The sequence below is a fragment of the Syzygium oleosum genome, unplaced genomic scaffold, assembly GCF_021117445.2.
Source record: "Syzygium oleosum isolate NSW1041296 unplaced genomic scaffold, Sole_v2.1 Sole_v2.02, whole genome shotgun sequence".
Classification (NCBI taxonomy): domain Eukaryota; kingdom Viridiplantae; phylum Streptophyta; class Magnoliopsida; order Myrtales; family Myrtaceae; genus Syzygium; species Syzygium oleosum.
In genome coordinates this window covers 3,070,726-3,088,841 of record NW_026607486.1, presented here as the reverse complement: position 1 = coordinate 3,088,841, position 18,116 = coordinate 3,070,726, and the positions used below count along the sequence as shown (strand labels likewise).

Sequence of the window (18,116 nt, the reverse complement as noted above, 5' to 3'; positions counted from 1 at the left end):
AGCGATCTTATATAGGGGTGATCGGTTTTTGGTCCAGTCCGGTCCTACCTTGGAACCGGGAACTGGACGAAGAGGATCAGTTTCTAGTTTCTGGGACCGGAGACCGGACCGGTTCCACTTTTTCTGCAACTGCAAAATTCAATAGGTTTCCGCAAACCATTTCGCCTTCTGGACATCGATATAGTTTCGTGGTCTTGCATTTCTGCAAATGCTTTTTAATAATTGTGTTCAAAACAAGCCTACCTATTCCCAATTGCACACGCAGGGTAGAAAATCTTTCACTCTTCCCCCGTCAGCGTCCATCTTTTCCACGATATAAAAGAGCCTCTTGACAACTAAAACGCAGGACACTTTTCTATCTCGTCTTTTATATGTCGCGTGTATATACAGACATTTAAGTGATGGTTATGAGGGGGAAAGAGCCAAAGCCTGAATTTTGCAGTTGCAGAAAGCTTCAAACGAACCCATTGACACTCAAACTATCCGAGGAGTAACATATCTGAAATTAAATCGTTGTTTCTTCAGAAATAAAAAAATTTAAAATATATATATAGTCGGTCCTGTCCGGTCAATCCGGTTCCTAGCCTAGAACCAGGAACCGGACCGATCGGTCACTGGTTCCAAAAATAGGAACATGGGACCAAACCGAGACCCCCTGGAACTGCCTAGAATCGGCCGGTCCAATCTGGTCCAGGCGGTTCTCGATTCAGTCGGTCCGATATGCTCACCCCTAATCTTATGCACCTTTAATCTAAAGATTTTAACTATTTATTCTCTTATTGACCAATCGGGGTAAATAAGACCGTTCCTGAAATCTTCCTTTGACACCGATAATGTATACTCTTAAAAAATAAAATGGTTTTCCAAAAAAATGACTATACATCAACGTTCGGATCAGAGATCTTGGCATTTGGGCATGGAAACTCCGACGCCCGTGCCCAAGTCGTCGGCGATTGGGTCCCAAGTCCCAAAAGCTCGGCCCTAAACATCCGTGCCCGTACCCTAGTATTTGACTCCCGCGCTTGTGTCACCAATGCATGGGCTTAGGTCCATCGAGGCCGGGCCCGGGACCCCGATTCCTATGCTTGTGCTAGGGTCCTTGGCAGCCATGCTCAAGGTACTCAGCTGTTGTGCCCAAGTCACTAGCGCTCGGATCTGGGTCCATCGAGATGGGTTTTGTTCCTTAGGGTGGTCCTAGACAAAGGGTGGGCCCAAGTTCTTGTGGCTAGGCCCAAGATCCTAGTGCTTTTGTTTGGGTCCCCAGAACCTGTGCCCAGATCTCTTGAGGTTGGTCTAAGACCTTGATGCCCGTGCTCCGTTCTTCAATGGTCGCGCCCAAGCTCCTGGAACCCTGACAGCCGAGTCTAGGTCCCCTGTGACTAGGTCCAGGACCCCAATGCCCAGGCTCAGAGTATTCCAAGGCTAGGCACGGGACCTAAGCACCAAGCTTGAGTTCCATAAGAGAGAGAAAATAAATTGTTTCCAATCAATGAAAGCTTTTATGTTATGAAAATTTAATTCAATAAAATTTGATTATATAACATGTCACATGAATAGTACATGTCTTTTTAGGAAACTAAAAGTAAGTTTTCCTTTATAAACGATAGAAATAATCATCTATGACAACTAAAATATCTCTATATGAATGCTATTAGTTCATTTACTCTCTTTAATGGATCGATCTTGGTATCTCACTTTTGGGATAATGACGGCAAAATCAACTCCTAAACATGATGGACGAGTTTTTTAATACCCTTGTTCGTATGATTTTACCAATATGGACTATGCACGCATAAAGAGGCTTTGCTTTTCTAATCTAATTTCTGTAAGGATACACAAATCAGCAACCACAGCTTTCATCGAGTGTACAGTTTCAAGGCCCGATCGGAGAAACGTCTTTCATTGCAATCTTCCTGAAATTCCTGTTTGTCCGCCGGATAGAAATAAGGTTTTTCAAGATACTCATGATTAGTCCGAGGAAGATGGCACATCCTAATCCTATTTCCGTAGCCCTTGGCTCGAGAAAATCCACGCGGAATGAATGGACCCCACCTTCAGGAAGCACGGGGAGTTTCCGCAACGCCCTGGTATTAGTACAAGCTTTGGACAGCGGAAACCCGCACAGTCCTGGGTTTCCATGATAGGATTCAGCTGGAAATGTGTTGAATTGGTGCCCTTGAGGAATTGATCCTGTTAGTTGATTGGAAGAGACATTTAGGACCTCTAGAGATGTGAGATTTGTCAACTCGGTTGGTATCGTCCCGCTAAGCTCATTCGAAGAGAGATCCAACCATTCAAGCTCAGAAAGGTTCCCGAGAGGCAAAGGGATGTGGCCTTGAAGATTGTTATGAGAGAGGTTAAGCCCCTTGAGTAATCTTAACCCTCCTATTGCATCAGGAATTATTCCCTGGAACTTGTTGCTTGATAGATCGATGGTCGTCAAGATTGCTAGGATTCTAACAGCTGGCATGTCCCGTCCTTTCATTGTTGCAATCATGGAGTCTTGGTAGTAACCTTGGTCCATGTACTGCAACTCCTGTCCATCCTGGTCAGTCAACATCATCGCTTTTAGGTTTCCAAAGTAGGCGCTCGGCAGAGGACCGGTGAACTCATTGGAGGAAAGGTCAAGAATGCGCAACTGCGGAAAGGGAAATTCTGTTCCTGGGTTTCCTATGGAGCCATGAAGTCTGTTTGATCGCAAGATCAAAACCCTCAGTCTAGGAAGTATATCCAACCATTTCGGGAAAGTGTCGTTCAACTTGTTACCGCCAAGATCCAGCACTTCAAGTTGCTTGCAATTGGATAGAGAGTGCGGCAACGGGCCTTCAAATTGATTTCGATTGAGGTGAAGACTTGTCAGGGCTGCATTTTCGGTGAACGTCAATGAAATTGTGCCGGAGAGTCTATTCTCTTGCAGATCCAACACTAAGAGGCCGTCACTGACGTTCCCTAGACATTGCGGGATCATGCCTATGAAATTATTATGCGAGAGGTCAAGAACTTGGAGGCCCTTCATTTCACAAATAGAACCAGGTATATAGCCAGTCAATTGATTGCTGGCTAGCGAGAAGATGAGAATCGAGTTTGGGAATGATGGAGGCAGAACCGGCCCTTGGATTAAATTCGAATGCAGGTCGAGAATTATAAGATTTCTCCATGGAACTTGTTCAAAGCTAGTGAGAAAGTTGTGGGAAAGATTGAGATAAGACAATGACATGGCCCCAATATCCCACATCCATGATGGAATATCGCTGCGGATTCTGTTTCCAGACAGATCTATCCATTCTATACTGGTTGAATTTCTCAAGAATGCGGGCATTTCCGTAACTTGGCACCCGGAAAGACTGACGGACAAGAGGCTCGGCAGGACATGCTCGGTGTTTTCGCTATTGCTCAGTGACAAAATGTTGTCTGAAAGATCGAGATTTGTTAGACTTTCGAGTCTTGAGAGCAATTGTAGGTCTAAAACACCAGTCAGGTTATTTGCTGAGATGCTCAGAAAAGTGAGGTTCCTAAGCTGAAAAATTGAGCTCGGGACTGAACCACACAACTGATTACCACTCAGGTCAACATGGTCTAATGCAGGTGCAGCAAGGAACTCGCCGATGTGACCACTGAGCTCATTGTTACTGAGGTCTAGGCTTTTCAAGGACGGAAGAGAGAACAGTGACGACGGTATAAACCCACCAATGAGGTTGTTGGAAATGTCAAGTCGAGCAAGATTTGAAAGATTCTTTATGCTTGGAGGAATAGGACCCTTGAAGAGATTATGTGAGAAATCCAGAAGAAGAAGTCGTGTCTTATTGTCAAAGACATCAGGTATTGGACCTATGAAATTGTTCGAGGAAAGATCAAGCAAACTGAGCTGATCAAGGTTTGACAAAGTTGGAGGAACCTGCCCACTAAACTCATTATATGAAAGTTCCAGATGGGTGAGCCGTGTTAGGTTACCAAGTGATGATGGAATAGAACCCGTGAAGCTACACCGGTTCAGCCACAGTATCTGCAGAGAATGCAGATTACCGATGGACTCTGGTAATACTCCATTGAAGCCTGTGGAGGACAAGTCCAGAACCTTCAAAGAGTTGTTCCAAGTTGATTCAGGTAAGTAACCCAAAAGCTCCTTGTTGCCGGATAAATTGAGGCATATTAACTTTGGCAAATAGTAAACGTTTGCTGCTAAAGTGCCGTGCAATTTACACGAACAGAGGTTGAGGACTTCCAGAGATGGAGGCAGATTACTTAAGCGAGTCACATCAATGCCAGACATGTTTAACCCGTCAAGAATAAGGACTCTTAACATGGTCAGATTTTGACGCAGCTTGTTTGACCCTGATGGTCTTTCAGCTTCCTGGGGTGAAGGAAGATTGAGTAGACCAAAAGTAGATGGCTCAGTGCCGTTTGAAGACCCTGCGGAAGAGTAGCAGGTCGGGTTCGGGGGGAAGCAGCCGAGGTCAAGGCGAGTCACATGACCGGTCATTGGATCGCATGTGACTCCGTCCCACAAGCAACAATCCGAGTCAGCATTCCAGGAGAGCATCTTTGGTCTCCTGAGCCAACCGATATCCAGTTGGCAGAATACTGACGTGGAATTATCTGGTAATAAAGCATTCAGGAAGTGAAGCAAGTCGGACTTTTTGATCAGGGCGACACGGAGCTCTTCCTAGGGAGAGAGGAGAGGGAGAAGGGGACAACGTGGTGCTCATTGCTTATGCTTCAATAAGGAATGAGAACAGAAACAGGACAGTTTGACGAGATTTTGACAAGCATTGCATTTTTTTATTTGGGGATGCAAAAGCATTACCATTCGGATGCAGCATCGCCTTTCGGAGTCGGCATATGTATATATGCTCCTCGTGAAAACGACAAAGAAGTTGTTAGGAGTATTACGAGGAAACTCTATGGAAATTTGGCGGAGACTGCGAAGTCTTTCTTCAACCTTTACCGAGTCTAGACAGGTAATTGTTCCAATAAACAAATATGCACGAGCATGATACTGGTCCCACATCTAGAACACTGATATAGCTATAGTTTCCCTTCCAGTGTTCGTCTTTTCTGTGTTTTTTACATTTTCAGCCAGCACGCACACGGCGTTAAAATGAACTACATCATGTTCCCTGCGTCAAAAGCTCAGCATGGGCGTTGATCCTGAGAATAGGAGTGTTTGATGGCATCTTCTCTTCATTTTCAAATGGGTCATATAAAGATACGCTTTAATGTGGATCACAGCGAGGGCTTCACCAGTCATCGGCTGCAATTAAACTTGTTTATGTATCGAAGACTGCCGTCGACATCCCGGAGTAATATATGTGCGCCGTAGTCTCATTCAAACAATTTATCTTATTAATAACACGAGATATATTTTCTTTCGGGCAATGAAAGTTAATAACAAGCTGATGAGTCGTTGGATGTTTGGAACAGGTTTTCCTATCATCTCTGACTTTACCGGCTGCACATCTGATTGCAATTATGCTTATGATATGCAGGTTTATGACTTGCTCACCACGTTTCGATGACAATTGTGGTTCTTATGCTTGTGGGTCTTATACCTTAAGAAACACTTTACCTCTCTCTCTCTCTCTCTCTCTTTTTAATTGCAAAAGTAAACCCAAGTAAGACGATAATCATTCCATTTTCTAAAACCAAATAGTGTAGTGGTTGTTGTCCTCTATTTTATTATATAGCGCAGACTTGGTCCTTGGATGACTTCTAAGAATGCAAGGGGAACCGCCTCGGGCTAATTGATCCGAAATTTTCTTACGAAACACCATGACTTTCGTTCGAGGACTTTAGAGGGCCAAAACTGGACCCACTCTAGCAAAGAAGCATTGACTTGGGTCAGAGATCGACTTTGGCTTAGTTAGCAGTAAAAGAAACATTTGTTCGCCGACTAGCAATAAAAGTAAATGACCGGGGCTTATGAGATAGTTCCATAACAATTTGAAAGTTTTGAAATTGGGAGAACGGCTCCCCGGTGACAGTGACTTTCCACCTAATTCTCGCCCTTAGAGATATCAATGAGATATGTCGTAGCTCATCTTTATTGTCGTTTTCTTGGATTAATTGTGATTAATACAGTAAATCAAGATAAGATAATCCGAACATTTTCTTCCCTCGGATGTTTATATGTATGATCTATAATCATCTCTTATACTATTTTGTTTTCGATACACATGAATAAGTCATTGGTTATATACTTTATCCACGGTGTTGCGCACCCTCAATTAAATAATGAGGGAAAAAAGAAGGAAAAAAAGCTCAAATTTAATAATGCACTGTAATTTATGTGGAAATTTTCAAAAAATAGTCTGAAGTGAAGTCATTTTATCAAAAGAAGGCACAATGAACCTTATTTCAAACAAGGGCCGAAAATGGCCAAATCAATCTTAAATAAGAGCCTGACCTTGTCGGTCGGCGAGCATTTCATTTTTGCGGCAGTTGGAACAGGGTAATTTTTTGCCTAAATAAATTTTGATAAAGAATAGAAAGAAAATAGAAAAAACTAAAAAAGTCAAAAAAAATTGGCCGACCGGCGAGTTCAGGATCTTAAAGTGGCTAGATCACTTCAGATTTTTATTTGAAAAAAAATCCACTTTATGTCCTTTTTTTTTGAAAATGATCATACTTCGCGTTTTTATTTGAAATTTTTCCTAATTTATTTGATAGTGCAACAGCAGGGCCAGGTATTAATGTTCCCGGATCTTCTGGTAGTTTATCGAAAATAAATAAATATCATTAGGGGAGAAAAAGGAAACCCCAAATGACACCTGTATGATGCAAGACATGATGGCATTGCAAATTGAACCAAATAGTCTTCCACAGCACACCGCTCAACTACTTCACCAGTACGCTGCTTAGAACATAGGAGTAACATAGGAGTCTAAACATGAGACAAAAGTGGATTGATTGTTAGCGGCGTCTTGCTGGAACCGCAAGATGCGGTTTTTCAGTTTGTCCGCCCGCCGTCCATAAGTTTTAAAAAGTCATCATATCGACGATATGATTTATCGTCATTAAATTATCTGGTTGAGACAATGACTCCGAGATGACTCCGCGAGATAGTTGTTGGAAAAATTATTATTTTGGTCCCGTATAGTTTTTCCCGGCGTCATTCACGGACCCAACAATATTTTAAAGGAAAAGCAACATATATGACATAATAATCTACAATTCTATATCTTGTATAATAATAAGTCATTGGCAGTTCCACTTTTCTAATAAGCAACGTCATTCACGCATGGAATCTTGCGTGCACTTATTTTATTAATGTAAATTACGTGTGACCTGCGGCAACGACTTGACCAATTGAAGTCTTTGTTTTTTTTTTTTTGGTGGGGTCGAAATGGAAGTCTTTGTTTAATGTTTTCTTTTTGGGCTAACTTCCGAGCTAACGTTAAAGTGACTTCGAAGTAAATTCGACCGAAAACGCCGTATCAAACGTTCTAAATACATCGGACGTTTTATTCTTTTTTTTTTTGTTTTTTGCATTTACGAATTTCTTTTTGTTTGGTCGAAGCATTTACGAATTCGATCGATCAAATTTGTTACCGGGCAACCCGGGTTGGTCTTTTCCTTTTTGACATCTCTCTTCCTCCCGCAAACCTCCCGTTTAAATCTTCATTCTAACGTCCCTCTTCTCTTAATTACATTGTTTCCTTTTCTGTTTTAGATTGAGGAAGGAGATAATAAGAATGAGATCCTCTAGCCCAGCCGAGCCTCCGCCGCCAGCCACAATCCGTGCCTTGCCACGGGAGCAAGTGACATGGGGGTCCGGCGATGTCGAGAGCGGCGGTGCGGAGGCGTGGCTTGCAGCACCGGGAGCAATAGCGGCGCGTCCGAATCTGGTGCAGAGGAGGAGGGGGAAGGGGTTAGAGAAGGAAACGTAAGGATTTGTTTTGGTCATTGGGCGTATTAGTTTACGTAACTTTACAAAGAAAGCAAACGTAATATCACTGGATAGCCTCAGCAACGGTTCGTCATGGAGTTAGTCCAGGCATTAGACGAATCGAACGCTGGAATCTTATGACTTCTGTCCAAACGGTACGCTAAAAGATGGCAAAGCATTCGCCGGTCCGTTAAAAACAAGTATGTCTTCCAGAGCACACCGTTCACCTACTTCACCAGTACGCTGATTAGCAATATAGGGATCAGAATATGAGACAAGTTGCAGTACTTGCTCATGGCGTTTCCATGGAAGAACAATACACGGATCTTTAAAGGTTCGCCAGCCATACCATTTAAGTTTACAAACAAAGTCATTATCTCGATAATGGGAGTAATCGTCATCAAATGACCTGGTTAAGACGGTATCTGTCATGAGATAATAATTGGAAAAACACATATAAAAGTTTGTTTCGCCGAGAATGGCCTCAAACAAAAAATCTTTCAACAAAGGGGAAGATCTTCGGCTTTTTTATGAGTAACCAGGTCCTGTGTCATTTCGGAAAAGAAGCGACGAAAACTACGCTAATGGCGAACAAAAGTAAAAGGACAAAAGGTAAATTGTGCGATAAAAGGTAAATTAACGATAGCAATTGAATGAGCAAGATTACAAAAGGTATGCGTTTTGCAGTCAATTTGGCAAAAGGTCATTGAAATGACTGCCTGGAAGCTATTTATAGCTAATGCTGATGAATAACTGCTGCCGAGTGGTTATCATCTTGACTCTGGATTATCCGACTTCATTCCCGATAAACGCTCCCTTTATTTCGCGGTATTGTCGGCACTGGATGTGGTAACCGGTCTTATTCTTATCCCGCCGTCCTAAGCCGTTATTGGTGCCGAGTTTTCGGTATCCCGTGTAGTGGGTCTTGTGCGACTTCCTTACCCAGTCTACTATTTAGCAATTTAGGCCTGATGTACCATTTCTTTCTTCTAGCTCAATCAGCCAAATTTGAGCGCTAACAAAGTTCTAATCCATGAGAAAGAAAACAAATGTAAACGTATTGAAGAGTTGGCACGAAAAGGACAGGAACGTGACTATCATCTCTTTTTCCCCGAAGAGTAGGTAGTACCGGCTGCAATGACTTAAGTAATTTGAAGTCTTTGTTTAATGTCTATTTCCTTAGCTCACTTCCAAGGGGTAACGTGCATTGGATTCCAATCGATCAATCAGATTTTCTTTGAAAGTGTCGAGCGTTTTCGACGTTTTTTTGACTGACTGGATCGATAAATCAAATTTATTCCCCTGAAACCCCGTTCAGCACGCAGCAGGAGGCCATTACTCCCTCATTTCCTGACGTCTAAAGTTAAAAAAAAAGAAGTCATTGTCTCGATAATGGGAGTACTCGTCGCCAAATGACCTGGTTAAGACGGTATCTGTCACGAGATAGTAATTGGATAGATAAAAAAATTTCTTTTCTAGCACCATTGACGGGCTCAAATGACTTGCTTGACCTGGAAAAACACATATAAAAGTTCTAATCCATGAGAAAGAAAACAAATGTAAACGTATTGAAGAGTTTGGCACAAAAAGGACAGGAACGTCACTATCATCTCTTTTTCCCCGAAGAGTAGGTGGTACCGGCTGCAATGACTTGATTAATTTGAAGTCTTTGTTTAATGTCTATTTCCTTAGCTAACTTCCAAGGGGTAACGTGCGTTGGATTCCAATCGATCAATCAGATTTGCTTTGAAAGTGTCGAGCGTTTTAGACGTTTTTTGTGTCGAGAAAGAAAACAAATGTAAACGTATTGAAGAGTTGGCACGAAAAGGACAGGAACGTGACTATCATATCTTTTTCCCCGAAGAGCAGGTAGTACCGGCTTCAATGACTTGATTAATTTGAAGTCTTTGTTTAATGTCTATTTCCTTAGCTAACTTCCGAAGGGTAACGTGCATTGGATTCCAATCGATCAATCAGATTTGCTTTGAAATTGTCGAGCGTTTTAGACGTTTTTTTGACTGACTGGATCGATAGATCAAATTTGTTCCCCTGAAACCCCGTTCAGCACGCTGCAAGAGGCTATTACTCCCTCATTTCCTGACGTCTCGCTTCCTTCGGTAAACCTGACCTTCAAAATCTTCGTCTAACGTCTCTCTTCCCTCGCGGAATCGTATGGAGAACAGCAAATCAACCAGAACTTCGATACGGATGGAAGAATACCGTTGGAGGAGGAAGGGAGAGCAGCAGCAGCTTCCAGCACCACGAACGTGACTCCGACGAACAAAAAAGCAAGCGGCAATGTGAGACCGAGCACCGGCACCGCGAGGCTTGCGATTTGTACAAAATTCCCCACGGTAAAGAAAGAAATTGCGAGGAATCGGTTGATGGAGGCATTGGACTTTTAATTGAGTGCACCGAGGAATTTCTACCTTCTGGAGGATCACGAGCCTGAGTGGTGAGAGGATTTGTGGGGGTTGAGTAATTGAATGGATCGGCTCCATGATCAGCTGTGTTTGGCGCATTACTCACAAGCAGCTTTGCGCCGTAGTAATACAATCTCAAGGGCCTTTTGGTAACTCTCTCAACTTTGAGTTTTTAGAAAATCAAATGCTACTTCAAGCTTTGATGAAATTTTTTCTTCCAATCTTACCCTCACTAATATATTGATATTCCTATTTTACCCCTCAACCTTGGACGATCTCGGCTTCCTCCTCGTTGTTGCCGGCCCGCGTATGCGCTGGCAAGAGCCGCCGTCGAGCCCGTCCTCCAACCCCCACTATCTATCATTAGTCGGAACAGGATCGGCACGTCGAATCCAACATTGTATAAATCATTTAATTGATACCATATATTATATTTGCTATTAATAATATTATTTGCAACATATTATTATGATTATTTAAAATTTCACATTTGTACCTAATAATTTTCTTAATGTGATAAATATCATAGTTTCTAATTTTACTAATTAATTTTTTTATTTAGCCATATAATTAGTAGTACAGTCATATTATTGATAATGCATTAATATAAGATAGCATCGCTCATATACTTCGGAGAAGTATAATTGTCTTATTGGTTGCATGGAATAATTGTTAGCATGCACATGTGAGTTGTGTTAGAGAAGTCTTCCTTTTTTACATGGTTTGCATGCATCAAGTTGATTCTTGTGACGGTAGACCTGGTATTTCTATTTTCCAAAAAGGCTAGTAATCGTTTAATTCTGTGTTACGAAATCTTTATAGAAGTATGCATCTTGAGTAGTTAACGATGTTACTCTTGCGATAATATGCAGGATTAATGATGAGATCCTTTCAATTGTTCCACGCATTTCGCTTATTCAAAATTATCACGTGTTACCTTGGAAAACAGATTTTTCTTTGGCCAAATACCTTGAAAAAAAAAAAGGTAAGTAGTCGACTTTTCTGAGTGATTTTGCACTACCCCAGCTGATAAAGTGTTTAATCTTAAGTCTCTAAATCGAGTCCATCTTAATTCCAACTGTAAAAACTATTGCTCACTAGGCTGCGTTCCTAACGACTGCTTCTCTAACTGCATAGTACCGTGTTCTCCCTCAGTTCATCCGTACTGTTACAAACATTTCACGCAGTAGCACAGATGCTGATTGCAAATTCTCTCGGAAACTAGACGATTCACCAAGAGGTTCAAGTTCAAAAGCATAGAGCAAATCCCAGGACTAACAAGGAGGCCCAGCGTCAACTGTCCAAATAGTATTTCCAAACAACCTTTATTAGAAGTTCATGTTACTGCACAGAATCCTCGTTCAACCTATATTTGCGTGTTTACTATTGGCATGACGCTTTAATCTTTATAATGGGATTCTTCATTGGACAAGTGAATTTCACCGTGGAAGCACTGTAATCCCCGGGGATGGTGCATTGATTCTCAGAGAAATGTAGCCCCGTTCCTGGGTTGCATCCAACCACAGCTCTTGAACTGTTTAATACCCTCAGATTATTTGGGCAGCTCCCCAACTGTGCTTTGCAGCTTGCAGACGGTCCACAGCCAACATGCATTCCTTCAATCTCAAGTCCGACATTATACCCCCTATCCGCGGACATAGCGATGGAACCGTCGCTGAAAATGATGAAAGTTGTTGCCACCGGACTGTCCTCTGCAGTACAATCCCTGCCTTCGCAATTACCGGTGGCGCAATTGCGACTGCCCGATCCATCAGAAATGCATCCAGTACCGAAAAGGCCAATGCCTTCCCACCCATCTGGCAAAGTATATGACTGTACTATATTTGGACCAATTGCACTGAGACTGGTTCTATCGAATAATTTTGGAGAACCGCCGGTAGGAATCAGTGATGGGAATATCGGTATCGGGCAATCATTTTGATACACAAGCGTAAAATCCGCTGAAGCAAGGACAGGCATTTTTCCTACAGAATCAAAATCAGGAATTAAAAACATCATGACAAAGCGATTAAAGAATAAAAAGGAAAACAAAAAAAGTGGTCCACTTCCAGGTAGTTTCCCAAATAGTATTGGGATCAATCCAGTGAGAATCAAGAAAAAACGACTACAAAAGAGGAAGATGCTCGCAAATCAGAGTCTCACCAAATAAGAATAGTAACACCGCCAGAAGTTTCACTGACCAAGACCTTTCTTCTCCAGATGCCATCTGAAAAATTTTAAGAGGTTACAGGCATTATGAACAGAAACAATAATTAGGCCACATGATTTCTTTTTCCAATTGCCAAACAGATCAAATAATGATGAGACAATACCCTTACAAACAGATTAAATTGTTCAAGAGTTTAATCACTCCAGGAGTATGATTATCTCACTGATCAGGTACCAATTATGTCTTGTCTTCACAAAATATTTGTGTCCTTCCTAGCAGTTCCGACTTGTAGGATCAAGTAAAGCATTTTCAAATCAAGTTCTTTTGTAAAAGAATAAAGGTACCATTGCCAATTAAAGAGAACTTAAAAGTATGATTTTCAATACCTTATATCAAAGTCAGCAGGGTCTGGATCTGTTAATTAACAAAAAGATTGAAGCATGTTGCTTGGTTAATACCCGAAAGTTATAACTCTTCAGAAAAAACATTAGACACGTTGTATACCTCAGAAATCTTGAAGTCTTATGTTTTCACTTCCATTTGAGAACGAAAACCAAGATAGTTTTTAATCAACTCGAAAAACAATTCCTAAACAGTAATAAGGAAATTGTTTTCCAAGTTAACGTTACAAACCGAAAATATATTGTTGATATCTCCTGTCTTCTCCTTTTCGAATGAAACACAAAGACAGTGAATACCAAAGGAAAAGACTCTTTCACTATTATCTTGGAAACAAAAAGAAAGAGACTCTTGATTTTGATTTTCACATACCATAGATGTTTCATATACAAAAATGGAAAATGAACTTGTTTTCTAAAATCAAATGAGCCCTAAGTTTCTTCATCAGGGAAGGGAGGTGCACTGACGAGCAGGAACTCAGAGATCCCAACCATTTACTATCGATCGATACACAAGCGAAGATTTTATTGTTTCAAGCATCCTTTTAGAAGACCAAGGTCAGTAGTGGGCCTAACTCTAAGGGCCCACTTTGTCAGAATAAAGTATAAATAATAATCTGATCTTTCTTTTTTTTTTTTTTGAAAATGAATCTGATCTTTCTTTCGCTTGTGAAGAAAGGACCGCGTTACTAAATGATTTAACACTTAGGGTAAATTTTGGATACAGGATTCACAACAAGATCAAATAAGACTTACTCTCACTAATCTAGACATGTATAACATCAAATAAGATTTCAATATTAAGAGTAATGATTTTTTGATAAGTAGATTTCAATATTTTTGGTCATTTGTTTTTGACAAGTAGATTTCAATCTTTAGGGTAATTGATACAAATATCACAACAAAGCAACGCGTTACATATCAAAGAGAGAACTCAAAAAAGGAGAATGCTTATGCATTTTCCAGTGTATAAATATGAAAAGATTGGAAGAATAACCTCTCCATTTTCCTTGCAACTGCCAAATTTGTGACCGTACCAAGAGGGTGGAGCAGCAGGCTTTTTCATCTTGGGATCCTACACACGAGAAGTACAATCTTAGATATAATTTACGGTGTTGCGGACGAATATAAGTTTAGTGAGATCATATATATCAAATAAGAACAAAGAGACAGCACAACTTCTGAAGAAACGAGATTACATGGGAAGATCAAGCTAAGATTGTCAAGTGCACAGATTAAACTCCAGCAAATCCAATCAGTGATGGGGGTTTAGTGTTAAAGTCTAGGCAGCACAAAAGGGGACTCGAGGGCTTTTCTAGTCCTCAGAGTTTGCAATATCATCAAACATGCCACGTGACGAATCTAATTTTACTAGTGTAACATCGGCACTTAAAATTTCTTAAAATCCTGCGTAGAAGAGATCAGGCACTAGATATTCAGATAATGACAATCTAGACTTGTACCCAAAACGGATACGTTCTTTGGGAATGTGTTACTATATCATAATTGCTTGTATAAACATCAATAAAAATTCAACACAGTCGACCAAGAAAATTCTTATTTGAAGTTTAAACTTGTGAAGAAAGAATAGACGTTAAATCCAAGTACGACAGACAAGTTCAACCCAATCAAATGCGAGCAGTTATCAGCTAAAGAAAAAGCAAAAAATACCTACCAAGCTACAAGAGAACGTTGAACAAACTTACTTCTTCTTCTTCTTTTTTTCTTTGGGGGGGGTGTGTGTGTTAAGTAGAAGAACATTATTGGATAAACAACAGACAACGCATAAACGTATTTTTTGCATTACCCGTTCTAATAAGCTAGTGAAATGAAAAAATAATGATACTCTTAGAGATATGCATGCATCTCGCCAAATCTACAATCAGATGCTTTTGGCTGCTTTTTTGACAGTGCAAAGTCATTCAGAGTCAACGAAAGCAGCGAGATGGCGAACTGATGTTTCCAAGTAGGTGTTCATCCCATAACAATAATACCATAATCCAAGTTTAAATTCACTTGATGGGGGAAACATAAGGATGAGATAAATGTTGTACAAAGAAAAGCTTGCCCGTCATGTCCTAATGATACCCTGAGAATATCCCCCAAAGTTAAAAGTATGACGACAGTATCCAGTACAGAACTCTTGAGCAATTAGATAAACTGAAACATAACCTGTAATTAATCTTGAGAAAAAAAGCAATTACTCATTGGAATTGTGCAGGAAGCTGGTCATTAATGTAATATGCATTAACTAAAAAAAAGTTTAGTTCCTTTCAAGTTTCAACTACTTCACCAAATTGCCTCTCAACCTTTCTGTCCATGACATGCTATTATCCGATAACTGTCTCTGAGTATACCTTTTTTTTCCTGAAAATAGTCGACTTCTTGCTAAAGCGAATTCTCTGATACAATGAATTATTAAGTTGTGCTACTATCCTTCGCGGGAAAAGACAAATCTTCTCCTAGCATGGCTCTTTTTTCCAGACTTAAAAATTACAGTTAACTTGTTAATCAACAGTAAAAAAGTCAACATTCTTTGGTATTCGAGTAACAAGAAGTTTGTATATCAAGCATGCTTTTCCATTTCCCCTGACAATAGTTCTCGATTTAGTAAACCGGCAAGCTTGCTTTGCAAAAAGTAACCTTTAGAAAGCATTTCGGCATTTTTTTTATCGAATCACAACTAAATCAAGCTGAATGATTTCTTGATCAATGCACTATCATGACAAAATTTCAGGAAAGCAAATTTCCTTATGGAAGCTTAAGTCATTTCCAAGCTCGTGTTACTTACCGCTCCACTTGCACCACTACCATTTGCCAGACCACCAGAATGCACTGGTTGTTCACCAATTGCCCCCTCCAATGCTGAAACTACAACCTTTGAGTGGCCATTCTTGCCTCTTCCACCACCAGCTGATCCCGTCCTCAGCACGTCAATTCCCTGTCACCCTCAAGAATTTTATTTGGGAAAAAAACTCCTAATATACTTGAGGCATGAGAAATAAGCAAGTCAAGAAGAACTGGCTTTAAGCCAAAAATTCCTGCTTTCCTAGAGCCTCTTCAAAATTATTAGATCTTTAGGTCATTGAACTTGAAAGAAAGGAAAGAAGGTTCCGCACTTCCTACAGTATTTCGATATTGGTGCATTCTGGCATCTTAGCTAATTCAACTAGTTCATTGATCGGAGGATGACTCTTGTTTTGTTAGCTGGTGCATAAGATGAAAAAGTTTTCTGGTAAACTATTCTCTAAGAAAAAGTTTTCAAATGAAAACTTTCATTTGGCGAACAGTCAACTCTAGGCAAACAAATCTTGTGATCGATGGCAAGGTAAAAATCTTAATGCCAGGATCATGTCAGACCTACATGTACTAATATGTACATCCCACTAAGTAGAAGAACATTGGATAAACAAAAGACAAAGCACAAACGTATTTGTTGCATTACTCATTCTGACAAACTAATGAAATGAAAACATAATGAAACTCTTAGAGATATGCTTTTAGCTGCTTTTTTGACAGTGCAAAGTCATTCAGAGTCAATGATAGCAGTGAGATGGCTAACTAATGATTCCATATAGTGTTCATCCCATTACAATAATACCATACTCAAAGTTTAAATTAACTTAATGAGTGAAACATAAGGATGCAAATGTTGCTACAAAGAAAAGCTTGCCCGTCATGTCCTAATGATTCCCTGAGAATATCCCCTGAAGTAAAAAGCATGTCTAGGAAAACAAATCTTATGATTGATGGCAAGGTCAAAATCTTAATGCCAGAACCATGTCGAGACCAACATGTACTAGTATGTACATCCCAGTAAGCGGGATCTGTTTCAAATTCAATGCGAAATTTTTTCATAACTGAATAGCACTAATAAAGCAATTTCTAACTGTGTCGATCATTGTCTAGACCAAACCATATTGTATAGAGATACCAGGAGATTGAAAAACAGAACTAACCTTCTTGTCTTGCTGGCCATCGCCACCCGAGCAATGTTTCTGCACAGGAAGGAAATCCTCTCTCTTCTTAAGGTCCTTCTAATAAACACACAGAGAAGACAAAACGCAAAAGTGAGCCAAGAAAGTTAAGATCCAGCAAAATATGTCCTTTGAGAGATAATGCATGTCAGAAAGAAAGAAAAGAAACAAAAGACACTGCCCCTCATTTTTATAAAAGTCGAAAAGGGGAGAGCATATACTGCACACCGTTCCAAAAAAGCAAGATTCTCTTTTTCAATCACCAAAACAGCAAGCTTTTCTTCTTCTTTTTTTCCAGTTTCAGTTAATAAAAACCAGAAAGTATCATGACCTCTCTCCCTCTCTCCCTCTCTTCTCTCTCTCTCTCTCTCTCATACAGAGTCCACAGCAGTCAGCACTACTTAACAAGATCATCTGATTCATCAACTCTGAAAAACCATTAAGGATCCGACCAGAAAAAGAAAAAAAACCATCAGATGATCGGAAGAGTACGATCTCCGTACCTGGGCATCGGGGGCGACTTTGGAGGTGGCCGATGGCGTCTTTCCCAAGCGCCGCCAAGTCGCAGTTCCGATGAAGTAGCTGAAAGTTGTGATAAATGCATCCAGGTAAATAGATCCCATGGATTTTTTCCAAAAAAAGATATCTCCCATAGATTGTTCAAAAACTGCCGATCGCTTTGAGATTGCTATTTCAGAAATCAGAAGGGGATAATCGAAGGCTTTCCGATGAATTCAGACGGCGAAGGCTGAGAGAGAGAGGGAGAGGGAGAGGGAGAGAGAGAGAGAGGGGAAGACAAGTTTCCTTCGCCAGGAAGACAAGTTCATATGATAATTTTACTTCTCTTCCTCACAACCTATCTTTCGGTATCGAATTTTCAATCTTTTATTTTCATTTATCGCACTCGTAGATATCCATGAATTTATATTTTTTCTTTTCCATTTCGGTTTTAGGTGACTGATGTTTCCATAAAAATGTGCGGTCAAGTCCAAGAGCGAGTAAGTTATTATATTTTTCTCAAATCTAATTATCACGTGAAAGTAAAATTTAGGATAACATAACTTGTTTGACATTAGTGTCAAAGGTTGCATATCTATAGTTGTTATTTTTTACACATCTTTACATCATCGATGCAGCGTACCAAATTTTTTTTTTTGCATTTATAAGTTATCACACATCTTCACATCATTCTATATCGATTTTCATTTACCTTCAAGTCACATGTCTATGTTTCATATATTACAACAATTGTCAATCCAACAA

The 18,116-nt window shown here is 40.3% G+C and overlaps 2 protein-coding genes across 2 annotated transcripts; both read right to left on the bottom strand.

The window, feature by feature from the left end:
- Positions 1-1,873: 1,873 nt before the first annotated feature.
- Positions 1,874-4,540, bottom strand: LOC130137521 (receptor like protein 22-like). Its single transcript, XM_056309011.1, has one exon. It carries the CDS (start codon positions 4,538-4,540, stop codon positions 1,874-1,876), a length of 2,667 nt encoding a protein of 888 aa, XP_056164986.1.
- Positions 4,541-11,334: 6,794 nt separating this feature from the next.
- Positions 11,335-17,654, bottom strand: LOC115663793 (uncharacterized). Its single transcript, XM_030585769.2, has 6 exons — positions 17,357-17,654; positions 16,836-16,913; positions 15,668-15,817; positions 13,874-13,951; positions 12,472-12,535; positions 11,335-12,293 (listed from the first exon to the last, which is right to left on the bottom strand). The coding sequence occupies exons 1-6, from the start codon at positions 17,504-17,506 to the stop codon at positions 11,692-11,694; spliced, it is 1,122 nt and encodes a 373-aa protein (XP_030441629.1). The 5' UTR covers positions 17,507-17,654; the 3' UTR covers positions 11,335-11,691.
- Between the last annotated feature and the right edge of the window lie 462 nt (positions 17,655-18,116).